The following is a 17,213-nucleotide window of genomic DNA, read 5'->3' as shown; positions in this document are numbered from 1 at the left end:
GAATTTGGGTCTGCAGAGTACACAGTAGCAGCAGGTGGCTGAAGCTGAGTCTTCCAGTGGCTGCTGCCTGGAGGGGCAATCCATAAGTTCCTGCTACAGACATCCCTGGGCTGGTTCTTGTCCTTCCTGCCGCCTGATTGTTCTTTCAGTTCTATGAGCTGCCTAATATCCTTCCACCATATCCTTTATTACTTCATTTTTTCAGGTCGTTGCTTGTGACCAGAGAACCCACATAAATGTACTTCCTCCTACAGTCACTGTTTCAAGGAATAGAATCACCAAATTCTAGTCTCTCAAGTCTAACATAGAGTAATTTCTTAAAACCTCGGTCTTTATCATGTGTCCCCTTCTAACTCGTCACTAAATCCTGCCCATACTCCTCCCTCGTTAATATTCTCACTATCTCTTTAAAGATCTTACTTTTTTTCCTCATCACTTCTCTAGTATCTAGTACTAGTACTCAGTGCTTGACACAGAGTAGGTGCTCAGTAAATGCTTGCTGAAGGACTGAATGAATGGTGACATTGCCTCTAAAAACAGAGCAAACATGGAAGGATGTTTATATGTATACGTATGTTTATCGAGGTGGCAGGACTTCAGAGTTACTTTTTAATGTTTTCACAAATATTTTCATAGAAAGCAAGTGATAGGAATTGAATCCAGGACTCTGACTCAAAATTTCGTGCCATTTCCACTATATCATTATTATACTTTGTTTCCTTTCCCTTCACTTGAAGTATTTTCCTCCATCCTATTCAGATCCTCATTCAAACCGTACCCTAGATTTTAAACACTAGATATAGCTCTAAAATGTAACCCTTTCCAAGGGTATTTTCTTATTAACTAAATGTTGGGGGGGGTAGGGTGGGGCATGCAGTAACATATCTGGATTGAGGAGAGGAGCCTGTAACCCCTGGCATCCGTGAAAGAATTATAACCAGGAGGTAGGGTGAGTTGAAGGTCAGGGATGAGACTAAAGCTTTCTGAACCTGTGGCAGAATCCATAACCTTGCCTAAGTGTAAAATAGTGTGCTGGGCTAGAGCAATGCCCTGTGTCAAAGAATCCACACATAGTCAAAATCATACTTTATTTAACAATCTGAAAATCTGTTCTGTTGCCTTTAAGTCTTGCAAAATGAGTGAGAAGTCAAAGACTTGTTTACTATCCTCTGAGTATGTGTGTTTATGTGTCTCTGTGTGAACAAGTGTCTGTGTCTATAGGAACTTTGTTTTTATAGTCATTATAGCCCCATGGTAATTAATATATAAAATATTACTCTTCTAACAACGTTAAAACCTAAATTAAATATTCCCTGAGTCTAACACTCTCTTTTTCCAAGCCTGCCTGCCTCCTTCCCTCCCATAAGGCTGCTCCTCAGCCTCCATCAGTGCCAGGTCTTTAGAGACCACCAGCATTCATATTGTCTGAGAACCTAGAAATGAATGATGGCTCTTATATCTCTCTGACCACTACCCTCTGGCCGAGGAGCTTCTCTGGGGAGGTGTGTGGGTGGGAGGGTCTTGGCAGTTTCTCTTCAGAGTTGTGCATTGTGACTTGTAGATACCTGAAAAGTAAACATGACTGCATTAGATGCTGACCTGCTCACCCACTAACCACTCAAGGAAGTTAAAAATTCAATTTGTTTCTATTGAATTGTATTTCATGTAATGCCACTGGTCTTTATTGAGGGAGGTGATAAAAAATTGGTTGTTGGAATTAGAGTAAGGACTTATTGCACATATTGTTCATTACATCACCTGCTAATCTCTTTGTGACGATTCATGGGAAAATTTTCTTTTTCATCTTAGGAGGAGCAGTTGTTCTCTTAAGCAATGTATATCATGAACTGGGTGAACTGATCAGGTTTTTCTCTTTTTCTTGGATGTTAGAAAGTCTAGAACCAATTTTATGGTCCATCTTTAGTAAGTTTATTTTATAGAATGCATTTTTTGTACTTTCCTAATTCATGGCTCCGTTTTACGTCACTGTCCTCTCTCGCATGCTTCTGAGTTACTTTGCTATATTGTGTGAGTGTGTGTATGTAAGTATATTATATATACAATATGTGACCTTTTTGTATGCTTTTTTGTATATCTTAACTCTGTTAACTCCCTTTTGAAATAAGTACAGATATAATTAAGTAAATACTATGGAAACAGGGCTAGTTTAAGGCCAAGGATTGGGAAATGGACAAAAAGACACCATAAAATCCCAGATCATTCTTGGTTCCTTTGGTTCCCACCTGCTTGTCTTTGCCCTAAGGGTATCATTCACTGCTGGATTCCCCTTATACTTGTAGCCCACAGTGAAGAGTCCAGCCTGCAGCCAAAACTGTCAATTCCATGCCCAATCTATTTTTTTTTTCAGGTATAGATAATATTTTATGAGACTTTATAGCACGACTCTTAATTAACAGCATAAAAAGGAAACCAGTTTTGTGATCCAGTTTAGGAATTTGTATTTTATACAACTTATAATCCTTTACAAATAGAAAATCAGTAATATGATACACCAAAACTATGACAATTTGTTTGGATAATCTTCAGTATAAACAAGTTCAACAAAGCCCTTTAGATGTAATTTCTTTAGGGTTTACTGCAACACTTTTTGTTATATTGTATGTCTTGTATATTCTAATAAGTCTATCTGATATCCCAAACGTATTATTTCGAAGAGAAATCCCATGCCCAATCTTATCACCCACACTGTTCTCTGTATATCTGGTCTCCTTACCTCTTCTTGAGACTCAGGTGCTGTGAGGTTGCTCTCTCCTGGAACCACAGAGACATGAAGCTGAAGGCCTTGGCCCTACAAAGAGAAGAGTTCTGCCAGTGAGAGGTGGCTCAACCTCCCCTGCCTCTCAGCTTAGAAGGATCTTCTGTGCCTTATACTTTACAAGGGTCATATACAATACAAAGGGCAACACACAATGTTGTTTCACTAGAGCCCGAAGGCATCAGGAAAGGCTTTACTCCATCCTTTTCTACAGATGAAGAAACCAACATTCAAAGGGTGAAATTACTTGCTGGGTCCGGAAACCAGGTCTTTGGACTCCAGAGTTGTTTCTAGGATCAGACACTGTGTGATTTGTGTGACATGCGTTTGTATGTATATCTACGTGGAAGTGTGAGGGTATAAATATAGGTCTTAAAACTACTACCTACCACTTTTAGACTAACCTTCCTCAAGAATGCAGCCCTCACACTTAAGTGATTCTAATTCATGACCAGCAGTTAGGAGACGCAAATAGTATAATGGTTTCTTTGGGAAAAGTTCGAGGTTCTGAGGTGGGAACCCAAGGTATAGAAAGCCATGTCTAACAACTGCTATACCAGAGGAAGACTCTGGAATTCTTAAGTTTTAAAACAAATTAATTTTTCTAGTTGAAATTTAATTCACACACTATAAAATTAATCCTTTTAAAGTAGAATCAGTTTCTAACAGTGTGACATCTACTTAAAATTCTATGACTTCTCCTTTAAGGATATCTTCCTTCTTCTTACTCCCTCCGCCCTTTCCAGGCCATGAATTAGCTCAAAGGTAGTATCACTTTCCAGAGTTATCAAAACCTTCCTTCTCTCTCTCTCTCATGATTCACATGCTGAGCAAGAACAGATTTTTTTTTTCCCAGTTATATTTTTATTTATCCATTTTTACACATGGTATGTCTATAATTCTGCTTGAGAGAAAATATGATTTATAATGCATCTGCAAGGGAAGTGAGCATATCTTGTAGGACACAGGCTTTAGAGGACTGGAAACACTGATAGGCTAGGATCTAAGAGCTTCAGTTGTTTAATTCCACTGGAAAATACTCATATCCTTAGCTGATGACCAAAGCAATTCCACGAGACAGCTGGGAGTAAGGCAGTGTTATAAATCTCAAACATAAGGAGACAGCCTCAGCAGAGGAGGTTGTGTCCTGTACCTCTTTTCCAGGGAGGACAGTGTGACCAGCCTGTTCCTCAAAATGATCAGACAGCATCTTGACCCCCATAATCATCTCCCTTTCAATAAGATTACTCCAAGAATGCAAGCTTGTTTTATTATTCACCAGAGTCAAAGAGAAGGTCACCTTATCACTTTCTCCATAACTAAAACCATATAATACAAGTCAAATTGAAATTAATTTTGGATTTTCCATACCATCAAGTTGCTCTTTTCAGTGCAGAAAAATGAGAAGTGATTACACTTTGACTGCTCAAAATCCTGCATTTACCCTGTGCTTAACACTGTCCACATGTCCTACAAATCTCTCTCAATCAGCATACCTACCTCAGGCTAGAAACCAGCCAAGGGAAAATTTTATATATTTCCTTATTAGGGCCTTTGATGCTTCATGTGAATTAAGACTGAGAGCATAATAATGCTGAGGACTTAGATTTTAGTACCTCAGGGAAGTCGGCTGAGATAAGCTTATTGTTTTCTTCCTTGTCTTCCATCTGCTTTGCCTGTCCGGGCTCTGAAAGAACCTGTGGATCAAAATGAACAATGCAAGAGAAAGTCCACATCTTCGTGCCCTGGTCTCTGCCCTTGTACCCTTTGTCCATGTTATCTCCACTCAAGTAGCAGAAGGCTCCCAAGGTAGCTGGTCAACCTTCAGTTAGGCATAGGCAGTAGTAGGGTGGTGTGATTAGAACCAGATATCTCATACTCTTCTCCCGGATATCCACATGGCTCCTGTCCTGGCCTTCTTCATTGCCTAAGTTACGTTCTCTGATCACTGTTTTAAAGTGCAGTTCAGCCCCTACTCCCTGTGCCTTCCTCTACTTAATTTTTCTTCATTTTTCTTACCACTGGATTATTTTTTTTCTTGACTGCCTTACCCCCCTAGCTGCAGGAAGGCAGGGAATTTTGTGCTTTGTTCACTGTCATAACCCACTTCCTAGAAAAGTACCTGGCACACAGTAGGGGCTCAGTAAGTAATTGTGGAGTAAATGAATGAATCTTGGTGCCATCTAGTTAGACATCTCACCATAATCCTCTCTACAATGCACCTGACCAGAGATTATATATCATTAGCTCTTAACAGCAAGGAAGAAGAACTATTTCTTGAGATGGCCCATCTCTCTTTTTTTTTTTTTTTTTTAATTTTTGGCGGCTGGTTGGTAACAGGGATTGAACCCTGGACCTTGGTGTTATCGACACCACACTCTAGCCAACTGAGATAAGTGGCCAGCCTCATTTCGTTTTCTGTCAGCCCCTTGTGCCCCCTTCCTTCCCCCGTATTTTTTTCTGAAGTTTTTTCCACCCCATTTTTAAAACAGAGCTAATTGTTGAAAATTCCTCTTGCATTGATCCAAAATGTACCTTTTTTTAAAAAAAATCTTTATACATAGGGCCTAGTTCTGTCCCCTCAAGTCTCACAGAACAAGTCAAATCTCTCTTGTATGTGATAACCTGTCCATATAATTTGAATTTGATATGATTTGATTTCCAGATCCTTCACAGAACTAGCCCTTCTACAGTGGGTTAATATCTCTCAATTTTTTTTCATCTATATTCTCACCTTTCAAAAGGCCACATCTTTTGCTCTACCTCCCTCTGTGAGTTCCTGCTTCTAGGTCTTTCTTATCAAAGAGGTACACCCTGAAAATTTGCTGCCATTTTTTTCAGGGTCTATTTACCATAGTCAAAGGTATGATAAACTGAAGTGAGACCCTCCCCTTCCCCCCAATTAAAAAAGACAAAGCTCAGGATTCCAGTTGTAGGTTCTGCATATTGGGAACTTCCAGAACTTGGAGCAAAAGGAAGAAATTAGTAAGAATCTGCTCATAATAATATTAGAAATAAGCCCTTTGAGAAGTCAATTATCCTAAGAGTAGATTACTAAATTAATTACTATGAAGACATGAAATAATCCCCAGAACCAAAAAAGGTGTTCAAGGATATTCTTGAGACTATAATGTAATGACATCTTATTAACGGTGGGGCAACATGACTATAGTAAAGATGATTTACATGGAGGTTATAAAAGGAAATAAAGACCCAACCAGATCCATTCTTACCTGAGAGATCATCAAGGTGGGGGAAGCACAAAATTCTTCTGGGTTCAGATTGTGGGTGTCTTCATTTTCTCTGGCCTCAGGAGTTCTTACTGGCTTCTCTGGTAGTTCTGGATCAGGAGAGGCCTCTAAGGAAGCCCTAGGACTTGGAGTCCCACTCCCCAACAAGGCCCTGGGACTGGTGGGTGAACCCCCTCCAGAGGTTGGAAGGCTAGAGGGTATGTATCCTGAAGAGGGCCTGGGGCTTGAAGTGGCTCTGGGTGGAGGAGGCCTACTAGGGGGTGCTGACTTCCTCTGGAAAGAGGCTTTCTTTGGTTGCTCAGATCCTTCCCTTGAGGTGTGGGTTCGGAGAACTACTTCTGGGAGAGATGATGAAGGCTGCTCTGAAGGTGTTAGTGCTCTGTCTGGTGTTGGAGCTGGTGAGCAAGGGGAATCTTCCTCCTGGGACTTGCCACCCTCAGTGATAGGAGAGGGCTGTGCCTGGGCTGTGCCATTGCAGTCTGGTAGGAGCTCTTCTTCCTCAGAAGAGCTTATTTCAGACCCTTCTGCTTCTGTTTCCTCATCTTTTAAGGGCTCTTCTTTGATCTCAGAATTGTCTTCTCCCTGGGCTGCATCAGGTGTCAGCTCTTCAGTTCCTGAGATAGATTCACTCTCACTCTTCAAGGAAAGTGCAGAGGGACTGGTAGGTGAGGGGCTAGAGACTGTTGATTTTCGAATTGGGGGAGAGATGACTAAAGAGCGCCTGCTGCTGCTAACAAAGGAAGGACATTCAGATTTAGAAGACTTAAAAACTGGAGGTAACCTAAATATCCAAAAATAAATTATGATGCATGTATTGTAATAATAAAACAATAAAGCAATTGAGAATGTTAGAAAGTTTATGTAATTTATCTTGGTGCCATCTAGTTAGACATCTCACCATAATCCTCTCTACAATGCACCTGACCAGAGATTATATATCATTAGCTCTTAACAGCAAGGAAGAAGAACTATTTCTTGAGATGGCCCATCTCTCTTTTTTTTTTTTTTTTTTAATTTTTGGCGGCTGGTTGGTAACAGGGATTGAACCCTGGACCTTGGTGTTATCGACACCACACTCTAGCCAACTGAGATAAGTGGCCAGCCTCATTTCGTTTTCTGTCAGCCCCTTGTGCCCCCTTCCTTCCCCCGTATTTTTTTCTGAAGTTTTTTCCACCCCATTTTTAAAACAGAGCTAATTGTTGAAAATTCCTCTTGCATTGATCCAAAATGTACCTTTTTTTAAAAAAAATCTTTATACATAGGGCCTAGTTCTGTCCCCTCAAGTCTCACAGAACAAGTCAAATCTCTCTTGTATGTGATAACCTGTCCATATAATTTGAATTTGATATGCCCCTTACCGGTCATTTTTTAAAAAAAAAAAAAAAAAAAAAAAAAAAGAAAGTTTATGTAATTTGCAATAAAAGGGGCTGGATGGTTAGCTCAGTTGGTTAGAGTATGGTGCAGATAACACCAAGGTCCAGGGTTTGATCCCTGTACCAGCCAGCTGCCAAAAAAAAATTTCCAATAACAATTACGATATAAAGTGAAGTGAAAAAAGGGAATGTTATCTATAATATGATCTCAATTATGTAATGTAAAAATATTTAAAGAAAAAGAGACTAAAAAGAAACAGCAAAATATTAACGAATATTTCCTCTGGGGAAAAGATTGATTGATACACCATTGATCCACACAGATTCCATATTTGCAAATTCACGTATCTATTTATTTGTACCTCCAAATCAATTCTGGTGGCACTTTCTCAGTCATTTGTGGATATGTACAAATGGTGTAAAATAAGTTGCCTAACATGCAATTTCCCAGCTGAGATCTAACAAGGCAATGATCTGTCTTCTTGTTTCAGCTCTCATACTGTACATAAGTGTCCTTTTCGCCATGTTGTTCAATTTTATGTGCTTTTTTGTTGATGATTTTGATATTTAAAATGGCTGAAGTGCTGTCTAAGTGCAAGAAGACTGTAATGTGCCTTATAGAGAAAATATGTGTGTTAGGTAAGCTTCATTCAGGCATGAGTTACAGTGCTGTTGGTTTTGAGTTCACTACTAATAAATCAACAATTTTTATAAAATAAGGTATCTTTAAACAGAAACACATAAAACAAGGCTATGTATTGGTTGATTGATGAAAATTATGTGACCAGAGACTCACAGGAACCTAAACCTGCATTTCTCCTAGGAGCAATGGTTCAGTATTAAGTTAGTGGCAACTTCACAGAACATGACTACCACAAATAACATGAATAAACTGTAGCATTTATTGGGTACCTGCTATGTGCTGGATACTGCACTGAGTCCTTCTACAGCCCACATCAGCTTGATTCCTACTTCACCTCAAATGCCTCCCTAAATACTCTCCACCCGCTGATTAAGCAACCCAGATGGGGATAGAAGGAAGAGGAGAGAAACTTAGTTTTTGCCCTAGGGGAGTTTCTGATGTGGGATAAGCTGTGTGACACAAAGTTCTTTCTAGCACTAGCATTCTATGAGTCATTAAGTTTAGAAGGCTCAGGATACAGCAAGAAAAAACCAGATTTCCCTACAAGGTTCTGGCACATCTCCGTGTAAATGATTGATGGTTTGGGAAGAATGGATAGTTAGAGAACTCTGGTTTTCAATGTGGGGAAAGAGGAGAAATAAAGAGAAATAGGGCATCAGGAGCAAAAGGAAACTTGTCTAGGAAGTCTACACTGGCCCATTAGTGATTTTTTTTGAGAGTCTGTAACTAATTTCTAAATGAGTAGTACAAACAACAAATGTGAGCCTTATTCTTCCTTCAAGTCCCAAGCTCAGTTTCACCACCTCCTTAAAGCTTTCCCTAAACATCCACACGTTGACAATTACTTACCTCTCTGGAATTCCTACTGGTCTCATTAGGCATTAAGTAATGTGCAAGCTTATAACATTCCTGTCTCCTCAGACACATTTTCTATACTTCCAACTTTTGTAAATCACTATAGGGAAAGGACAAGTTTCCTGTGTCTTTGGATCCCTAACACTCACCATAAGCCTTGTGCATAGAAGGAGCTTAATAAAACTTCCTACAAAGGCTTCATAATGAGCAAGCAGTCACATTCTGAGGGACCAGTGAATTGCTTATACTTACCAGTATGAAGGCAAAAGACAACACACAAAAATGTAGAAAAAGCAAGCCATAACAGATTTGGTAAAGATATTTGCAATGCATATAGTTAAAGTATTAGTATCCAGATGTACCAAAAAACAAACAAATAAGCAAACCAACAAACCAAACAACAATAAAAACCTCAGTTAAATCAATTTTTTAAAAAGGGTTAGCCACCCAATTGAAAAATGGGAGAAAGGGCTGATCGGTTAGCTCAGTTGGTCAGAGCATGGTGCTGATAACACCAAGGTCCAGGATTCAATCCCTGTACCAGCCAGCCACCACCCGCAAAAAAAAAAAAAAAGAATAAGAAAAGGGTACATACCCCCCCCCCCCAAAAAAAAAAAAAAAGAATAAGAAAAGGGTACATACCCCCCCCCCCCAAAAAAAAAAAAAAAGAATAAGAAAAGGGTACATACCCCCCCCCCCCAAAAAAAAAAAAAAAGAATAAGAAAAGGGTACATACCCCCCCCCCCCAAAAAAAAAAAAAAAAAAAAAAAAAGAATAAGAAAAGGGTACATAGGAAAGTCACAGAACAGGACCCTTAAATGGCCAATAATGTGAAAAGATGCTCAAAGTAACTACCAATTGTGGAGCTATGACTAAAAACTGCAGAAAATTCCATTTCATACCCATGCACTTGGAAGAATTAAGTCTGACAATTTCACATGTAGCAAGAATGCGGAGCCATGAGGGCTCTTATTCACTGCTGGTGGGTTGTAAAACAGAACACTCACTTTAGAGAGCAGTTTGGCAATATCTAGTAAGGCTGAAGAAGCTCCAGTGACAGACGCTATGACTCAGCAATTCCACCCTAAAGAAACTCTTGGTAACGTTCACAAGGAGAAATGTAAAACATGTTTATTGAAACATTATTTGTAATAGAAAAAACTGGAGGGCCGGCCCGGTGGCGCACTGCTATAGTGCGCCGCTTGGGAAGCGCGGCGGCGCTCCCGCCCGAGGGTTCGGATCCCACATACAGACCGGTTCCCGCTCACTGGCTGAGCGAGGCACGGGAGCAACACCGAGGGTTGCGATCCCGTTGCCGGTCCCGGTCCGGTGCGGGGGTGACACTGGGGGTTGCGATCCGTTGCCGGACACAGAAAAAGACAAAAAAAAAAAAAAAAAACAACTGGAAAACAACCCAAATGCTCATTAGCAGGAGCCTTGATAACTACATCGTGATGTAGGCATACAATAGCATCTATACCAGTTATGGAAAGGAAAGAGCAGTGCTAGCATAAAAAAAAAAAAAAAAAAAAAAAAAACAACTGGAAAACAACCCAAATGCTCATTAGCAGGAGCCTTGATAACTACATCGTGATGTAGGCATACAATAGCATCTATACCAGTTATGGAAAGGAAAGAGCAGTGCTAGCAACATGTAACAAGGATACATCTCACAATACTAAGAGAACAAAAGAAGTTGCAGCAGAACACATAAAGTGTAAGTCCATTTATATAAAGTTTAAAAACATGCAAAATAACATTTTATATGTGCATGTGTGTGCGAAGTAAAAGTAAAAAGACATATATGGAAGTAATAAATACTAAAGTTAACATAGTGGTTGCCGCTGGTGGGGGCAGGAAGAGAAAGTGAGTAGGGGAGGTACATTGGGAGCTTCAACTATATATTTACAATAGTTGATTTCTTAAATTTGGTGGTAGGTATATGGCTATTTATTGTATTACTCTTTATGCCTTTAGTAAAGAAAAATAATTTATATAGGAGCATAGAACAATCAACAAACAACATGATATACATGAATATAAGGGAAAGGCCAGGATTTTGGACTGGAGAAAAGGATGTTGAAAATGTTTACACACAGGACAAGCAAAGCAGAAGAGTTTCAGAAGTTGCTCACCTTGATAGTCCCTTCACCACAAAGACTTTGTTGGAATGTTGCTTCTCCAGTTTGCCCATCACCTCGTAGAGACTGTTGTTCAGCTAGAGCCAGCAAGAAAGAAGGGAATGCTAGCCAAATGAGAATCCAAGACTGGCATATCCCTTTTCTCCTCTCCTTCAGACAGCTTCCCATAATAAAAGCTCCTCGTTCAACTCTGATCTGGAATTCCTTCTGATCTCTCTAGCAGTAGCATCCAGGGTCCTGTCCTGCCACTCCTTCTTTCTTGTCTCTCTGTGTCCTAAGTTCTAACTCTTCCATCAGACTGGCAGATTTCTCAAGGGAGAGTCCATAACTGATGTGCAATTTGAGGTTCTAGCTTCTCTCAGGTGATCCAGGGAATAAAAACTCATTTTAATATTAACTAGGCAAATCATAATTTAGCCAAAGAAACTGTGGAGAGTAATATGTGTGGCTGTGTGCAAATATAATATTGTAGGAGCAAAGAATCATGAAATCCTAGGACTAGAACATACCCCATTAGGTCAAGTTATATAGCTGCCTGTCACTGACAGAACTGGTCCTATTCAAGACCAACAATCTGAGAAAGTGACTTGTGCTTAAACACTGCCCTCTCTGCTCCCCAGCAACAAGAGAGAGATTTCACAACTTATTTCTCATTTAATTTTTCCTTCCATTGACCTAACCTCCTTCAATCATGGTGAAGCTCAAGTTTGAATGCTCTTATTCAGTTGCTTATGGAGATGGAGAGGGCCCTTTGATAGTGTATATACAAGGGGTCTTCAAAAAGTTCATGGAAAGATTCGTATTATCTTTTTTTTTTTTTTTGTCTTTTGTCTTTTTCCGTGTCCGGCAACGGATCGCAACCCTCAGTGTTGCCCCCGTACCGGACCAGGGACTGGCAACGGGATCGCAACCCTCGGTGCTGCTCCCACGCCTCGCTCAGCCAGTGAGCGGGAACCGGTCTGTATGTGGGATCCGAACCCTCGGGCGGGAGCGCCGCCGCGCTTCCCAAGCGGCGCACTATCCAGTGCGCCACTGGGCCGGCCCTCGTATTATCTTTTAATTGCATTTTTCCACAAACTTTTTCAAGTACCCTCATGTGTGCTTTAATATAGCTCAACACAGTCAATCAAGTGCTATTATTTTATCATGAGATATAAGTCAAAATCTACGGTGCCAATATGGATATTTATTTATTTTAATTATCATGAGATATAAGTCAAAATCTACGGTGCCAATATGGATATTTCTTTATTTTAATTTTTTTTTTTTTTTTAAAGATGACCGGTAAGTGGATCTTAACCCTTGACTTGGTGTTGTCATCACCACGCTCACCCAGCGAGCTAACCGGCCATCCCTACATGGGAACCGAACCCGTGGTCTTGGTGTTATCAGCACCACACTCTCCCAAGTGAGCCACAGGCCGGCCCCCAATATGGATATTTAAAGAAGTAATATAAACCAGAGCTACCTTCATATTTACTAGAAAAACCCACCTAAGAGTCTCAAATGCAAGATGTTTCTCACCTTGCTCATCTCCCTGTAGAAGACATCCCTCAAGTTGGAAATGTTCTGGAAGATGGTCACATAACAGCCAATACGACTATTAGCAAAGAAAACAAACACATACAGGTAAAGAATAGTAAAGGATGTCTCTGTTTGAAGTACAAGGTAGGAGTTTAAGCCAAAACCAGCTACCACCAAATCCTCCTCAGAGAAAGGCACAGCCTAGACTCAGGATGTTCTGGGATTTAGATTCATCAGAGCTGGGCCAGGAGCACACCTAAATCTAAGGAGCAGGAAGGCCAAGGAAGACAATATCAGCCCAGGCTGACACCAAAGGTTAACAAATATCTGGTTTCATGAAATTATCTGATTAGGGCTCTTGAGGTATTGAAATAGATGTGAAAGTGCTTTGAAGAATTTTTTTTAAAGGGCTATTTAAGTATACGGCCATATAATTATAATTATTTTAGTAAGTAGTTAGTTATTCTTTCTCTTTATGTAATAAAGGAATTCTATGGCAGTATGTACATTAATGGGATTCTCGTATATATGAACTGGGGAAGTTCACATTTAAAGAAACTGTATTAAATTTCAATTCTATTTAAGTTAGCAGTCATATAAGCAATGTTTTAGAATACATGTACTCATTAAAAAGGCTCCACCATACATAGACTAATTTTAAGTGACAATACAAAATATTCTGACTACAATTGTATTAAAGCATGACTTATACAATGAAAATAGGATACAAATGGAATTTCTGCTCAGATTTCTCTTCCAATATGGAAAATTTAAATCTAAGACACTTTTATCTACTGTGAAGCAAAGACACCTTCATTAAAACAAATAGTCATCCCACAGTTTACCTTCTATGCAAATCTGGATATTTACAAACCAAGTTTGTTTAATACAATACACGCCTGAGCATGAAAGCAGATACTCCTAGCATGCATGATGACAGCACTTTACTTGCCAAGATCTTTCCTACCTAAGAAGCATCTTGTCTTTAAACCCAGAAAAGCTGGCACGGTAATCTCTGTATTGTAGATGAAGAAATAAAGGTCTAGAGAGTTAAGGTGGCTTGCCTATTATCACACAGGAGGTTACTGGCAGGGTTGATGCTACATTCCACTGTTGGACCAGTGCTGTTTTCATGAGGTGACATATTTTGGCTGCCAGATAGCCTGTGCTTTCACTGGCCCAGGAGGCCAGCCCTTTGCTGAATCTCAATCATTAACCTGAATCTCAGTCATTACCTGTTATAAAGAACAGGTAGCTCCTCCAGTAGTTCTTGGTTCATATCTTCAAACACAATCTGGGCTTTGTTGAATTCTTCCTCTGCCTACGTGATAAAAGAAACAAGACAATCTCCCTCAATCCTGAACCCAAAGCTAGAGGCTGTCTCCTGTTTCCTCTGCATTTTACCAGAGACTAGGCTTACTTGGAGCCATGCCTATCCTTCCCCAGACCCATGCCTTCCCCAGCCTTAAGACTATGACTGTCCTTACAGCATGAGTGTCAGAGGAAACAGGATTTCCTTCAGGACACTGGATGCTGAATTTACTATTTCCTATATCCACTTTGGCCCAGCCACCTGCTACCGCTATGGGGAGAGAGAGAGCAGGAAGGTTTTACCAGGTTGTTGTTATGTTTTGTTTTTTACCTTGGTAGTCTTGGCCTCATCTTTCTTCTTGGCATTCTGTACTGCCTCCAGGTGGTGTCGGGCACTGTCATAGTCCACGAGTTTCCGACCCCTCTTGGCAATTCTTTCCTAACCCAGGGTGATAGGATAGGGCACGGATACTCACTCTTTGGTCGCCAGGATGTAGATAACAGATACCAAGCAGAGAGGCAAGATTCCTGGGTCCTATTACCAAATTTTATTTTCCAACAAGATTTTGTGCCCAAGGAATCTCCCTCACTATCTAGGAAGAATGAGGATTCTCAGGGGGAGACTGAGTAAGGGGATATCCTATGGAGCACATGAAAACCTGAATTAAATTTTAATATTTCCTATGAACCCATTATAAACTGGTTAAGCTTCCAGAAGAAATGGCCTTCAGAATCCCATTAAATTGAAAGTCAGAAATTTGGGTCTTAGTCCCAAATCTGCCATTCATTCGCCCTGTGGCATAGGGCAAGGCACATTTCTTTGCAGCGTTAGTAGCCTCATCTGCCCTACACAAGTGTTATTTTAAAGATCAAATGCTGAATATAAAGTGCTTTGAAAACCCTAAAACACAATAAAAATTGTAAATTATTATGAACATTGACAAAAAATGTACTCAATCTCATCTAAACTATAAATTATACCAGGGAGAAGCAAACCATGTCACTGGCCTGTCTTATTCTCTCAATCACAGAATTTAAAAAGATCTTAGCGATTATCTTGTCCAATTTCTTGTATAATACTTAAAACTTCTCTACACTATTCAAGATAAGAAGTAGTTCGACCTCTGCTTAAATAGAGAATAGACAACTCACTATCTCAGAGTGTATTTCATTTTTAGGAAGCTTAACTGTTAGAAGCTTATGTCACTCCCTCTAATTTCTTCTTCTTCTTCTTTTTTTTTTTTTTTAAAGATGACCGGTAAGGGGATCTTAACCCTTGGGCTTGGTGTTGTCAGCACCACACTCAGCCAGTGAGCGAACCGGCCATCCCTATATAGGATCCGAACCCATGGCCTTGGTGTTATCAGCACCGCACTCTCCTGAGTGAGCCACGGGCCAGTCCTTCTTCTTAATCTAAAATCAGCAGAGTGCTTGACACAGTAGGTGTTTAAAAAATTTAGTTGAATGAATAAATAAATTCTAATTATGCTTTCTGGAACAGCTTAGAATGGGCTGAATTCCTCTTTTACCTAACAGACTTTCAAGTATTTGAAGATAACTATTATGACTCCAAGTTTCCTCTTCTATACAATAAACATGTTTACTCCCATCAGCTGTTTCTCACAGCTAAAAGGGATGCCTTGACCTGGATCTAATTCAAAACCAGCCCAAATCTAGCTCACTGAAATCCTAAATTGAAACATAATATTCACACTACCTCTAACACTCCATCCTAACCCTCAAATTTAATCCTTCTCCTAACCAACCCAATTTCATTCCTAACCATGGGCTATACCTCTACTTGTAATGTTTAACCTAATATGTCTCTAACCCATATGGGTCACCCACAACCCAGCCCTGATTCTGTAAACCAAGTATCTTAACCTCGCCGGAAGGGCCTGCCCACTGACAGAGTGGGCACCCAGGTCACAGGTCCCACGCACCAACCCCCAATGCAGCTGTAGGCCTGTCTGGGCCCCGGAGGGGCCCGCCTACTGACCAAACAGGAGACAAGGCACCCACCACACACTCAACTGCACTGATACAAGAAGAGTCACCAGCAGAGCCTACAAATAGCAGAGGAAGTCTTTCCCCTCATAGCCCACTTCAGAGTAATAGAAGAAACAAGTGTCCTACCAGATGACAAAACATCAATGAAAAAATACTAGAAGTACAAATAAACAAGAAGTATGAAAGCACCAAAGGAATATGGTAATTCTCAAGTACCAGACCCCACAGAGCAGGAAACCCTTGACATGTCTGAAAAGGAATTCTGAGCACTGATATTAAGAGAACTCAAAGAAATAAGAGAAGAATCAATTAGAGAACGCAATGAAACAAGAAAAATATCCAGAGTATGGAGGGGGAAATTTACAAAGAGATTAATACCTTAAAAAAGAATGTAGCAGAACTCCTAGAAATGAAGGATTCACTCAATGAAATAAAATACAGAACAGAAACCTTGAGCACCAGGCTGGAGCAAACAGAAGAAAGAATTTCAGACCTCGAAGATGGTCTTTCTAAAATAACCCAGGCAGACAAAAAAAAGGAAAAAAGAATTAAGAAAAATGAAGAAAATTTAAGAGAGCTAGCAGATACCTTAGGGGCACAAAAATCCAAATTATGGGTATTCCAGAAGAGGAAGAGAAAGGAAAAGGCATTGAAAACCTATTAAAGGAACTAATAACAGAAAACTTCCCAGGTATAGGGAGAGATGCAGACCTTCAGAGCCAGGATCCCCAAACAGATTCAATCCAAAAAGATCCTCTTCAAGACACATTATATTCAAACTGGCAAAACTCAAAGACAAAGAGAGAATTCTAAAAGCAGCAAAAGAAAAGCATCAAAAAAGTCATCTATAAGAGAGCCCCCACCAGACTAACAGCAGACTTCTCAACTGAAACCTTACAGGCCAGAAGAAAACGGGATGGTATATTCAAAATACTAAAAGAAAAAAACTGCCAGCCAAAAATTCCATACTCAGCAAGGTTATCCTTCAGAAATGAGGAGAAATAGAGTATTTCCCAGACAAACAAAAATTATGGGAGTTTACTACCACACAACCAGCCTTGCAAGAAATTCTCAAAGGAGTCCTGCATCTGGAATTTGAAAAAGGATAATCACTGTCACAGATTTACGAGAAAGAGCAAAACCCACCATTAAAACCAAAATGCAAATGAGGAAAAGAAAGAAGCTAAATCATGTCACCTCAAAAATCCAACTAACACTGGAGAGGAAAAATAAAAGGGGAAAAAAGAAACAAATGATATTTAAAACACCTAAACAAAAAGCAATATAATGACAGGAGTAAAGCAATACTTATCAATAACAACCCTAAAT

At 39.9% G+C, this 17,213-nt stretch overlaps 1 protein-coding gene across 1 annotated transcript in view; it reads right to left on the bottom strand.

Moving 5' to 3' along the window:
• Nucleotides 1-1,071: 1,071 nt before the first annotated feature.
• BIN2 (bridging integrator 2) overlaps nt 1,072-17,213 on the bottom strand; it is a 34,902-nt gene continuing 18,760 nt past the window's right edge. Inside the window, exons 6-13 of the mRNA XM_008566147.1 lie at nt 14,206-14,313; nt 13,799-13,884; nt 12,564-12,639; nt 11,034-11,116; nt 6,010-6,757; nt 4,393-4,473; nt 2,735-2,809; nt 1,072-1,565 (exon numbers count right to left, since the gene is read on the bottom strand). Of these exons, the coding sequence (XP_008564369.1) occupies nt 1,536-1,565; nt 2,735-2,809; nt 4,393-4,473; nt 6,010-6,757; nt 11,034-11,116; nt 12,564-12,639; nt 13,799-13,884; nt 14,206-14,313 (1,287 nt within the window). The 3' untranslated portion in view covers nt 1,072-1,535. The remainder of the gene's footprint in view (nt 1,566-2,734; nt 2,810-4,392; nt 4,474-6,009; nt 6,758-11,033; nt 11,117-12,563; nt 12,640-13,798; nt 13,885-14,205; nt 14,314-17,213) is intronic.

The sequence above is a fragment of the Galeopterus variegatus genome, unplaced genomic scaffold (assembly GCF_000696425.1).
Source record: "Galeopterus variegatus unplaced genomic scaffold, G_variegatus-3.0.2 Scaffold224, whole genome shotgun sequence".
Classification (NCBI taxonomy): domain Eukaryota; kingdom Metazoa; phylum Chordata; class Mammalia; order Dermoptera; family Cynocephalidae; genus Galeopterus; species Galeopterus variegatus.
This window is presented reverse-complemented; position numbering and strand designations above follow the sequence as displayed.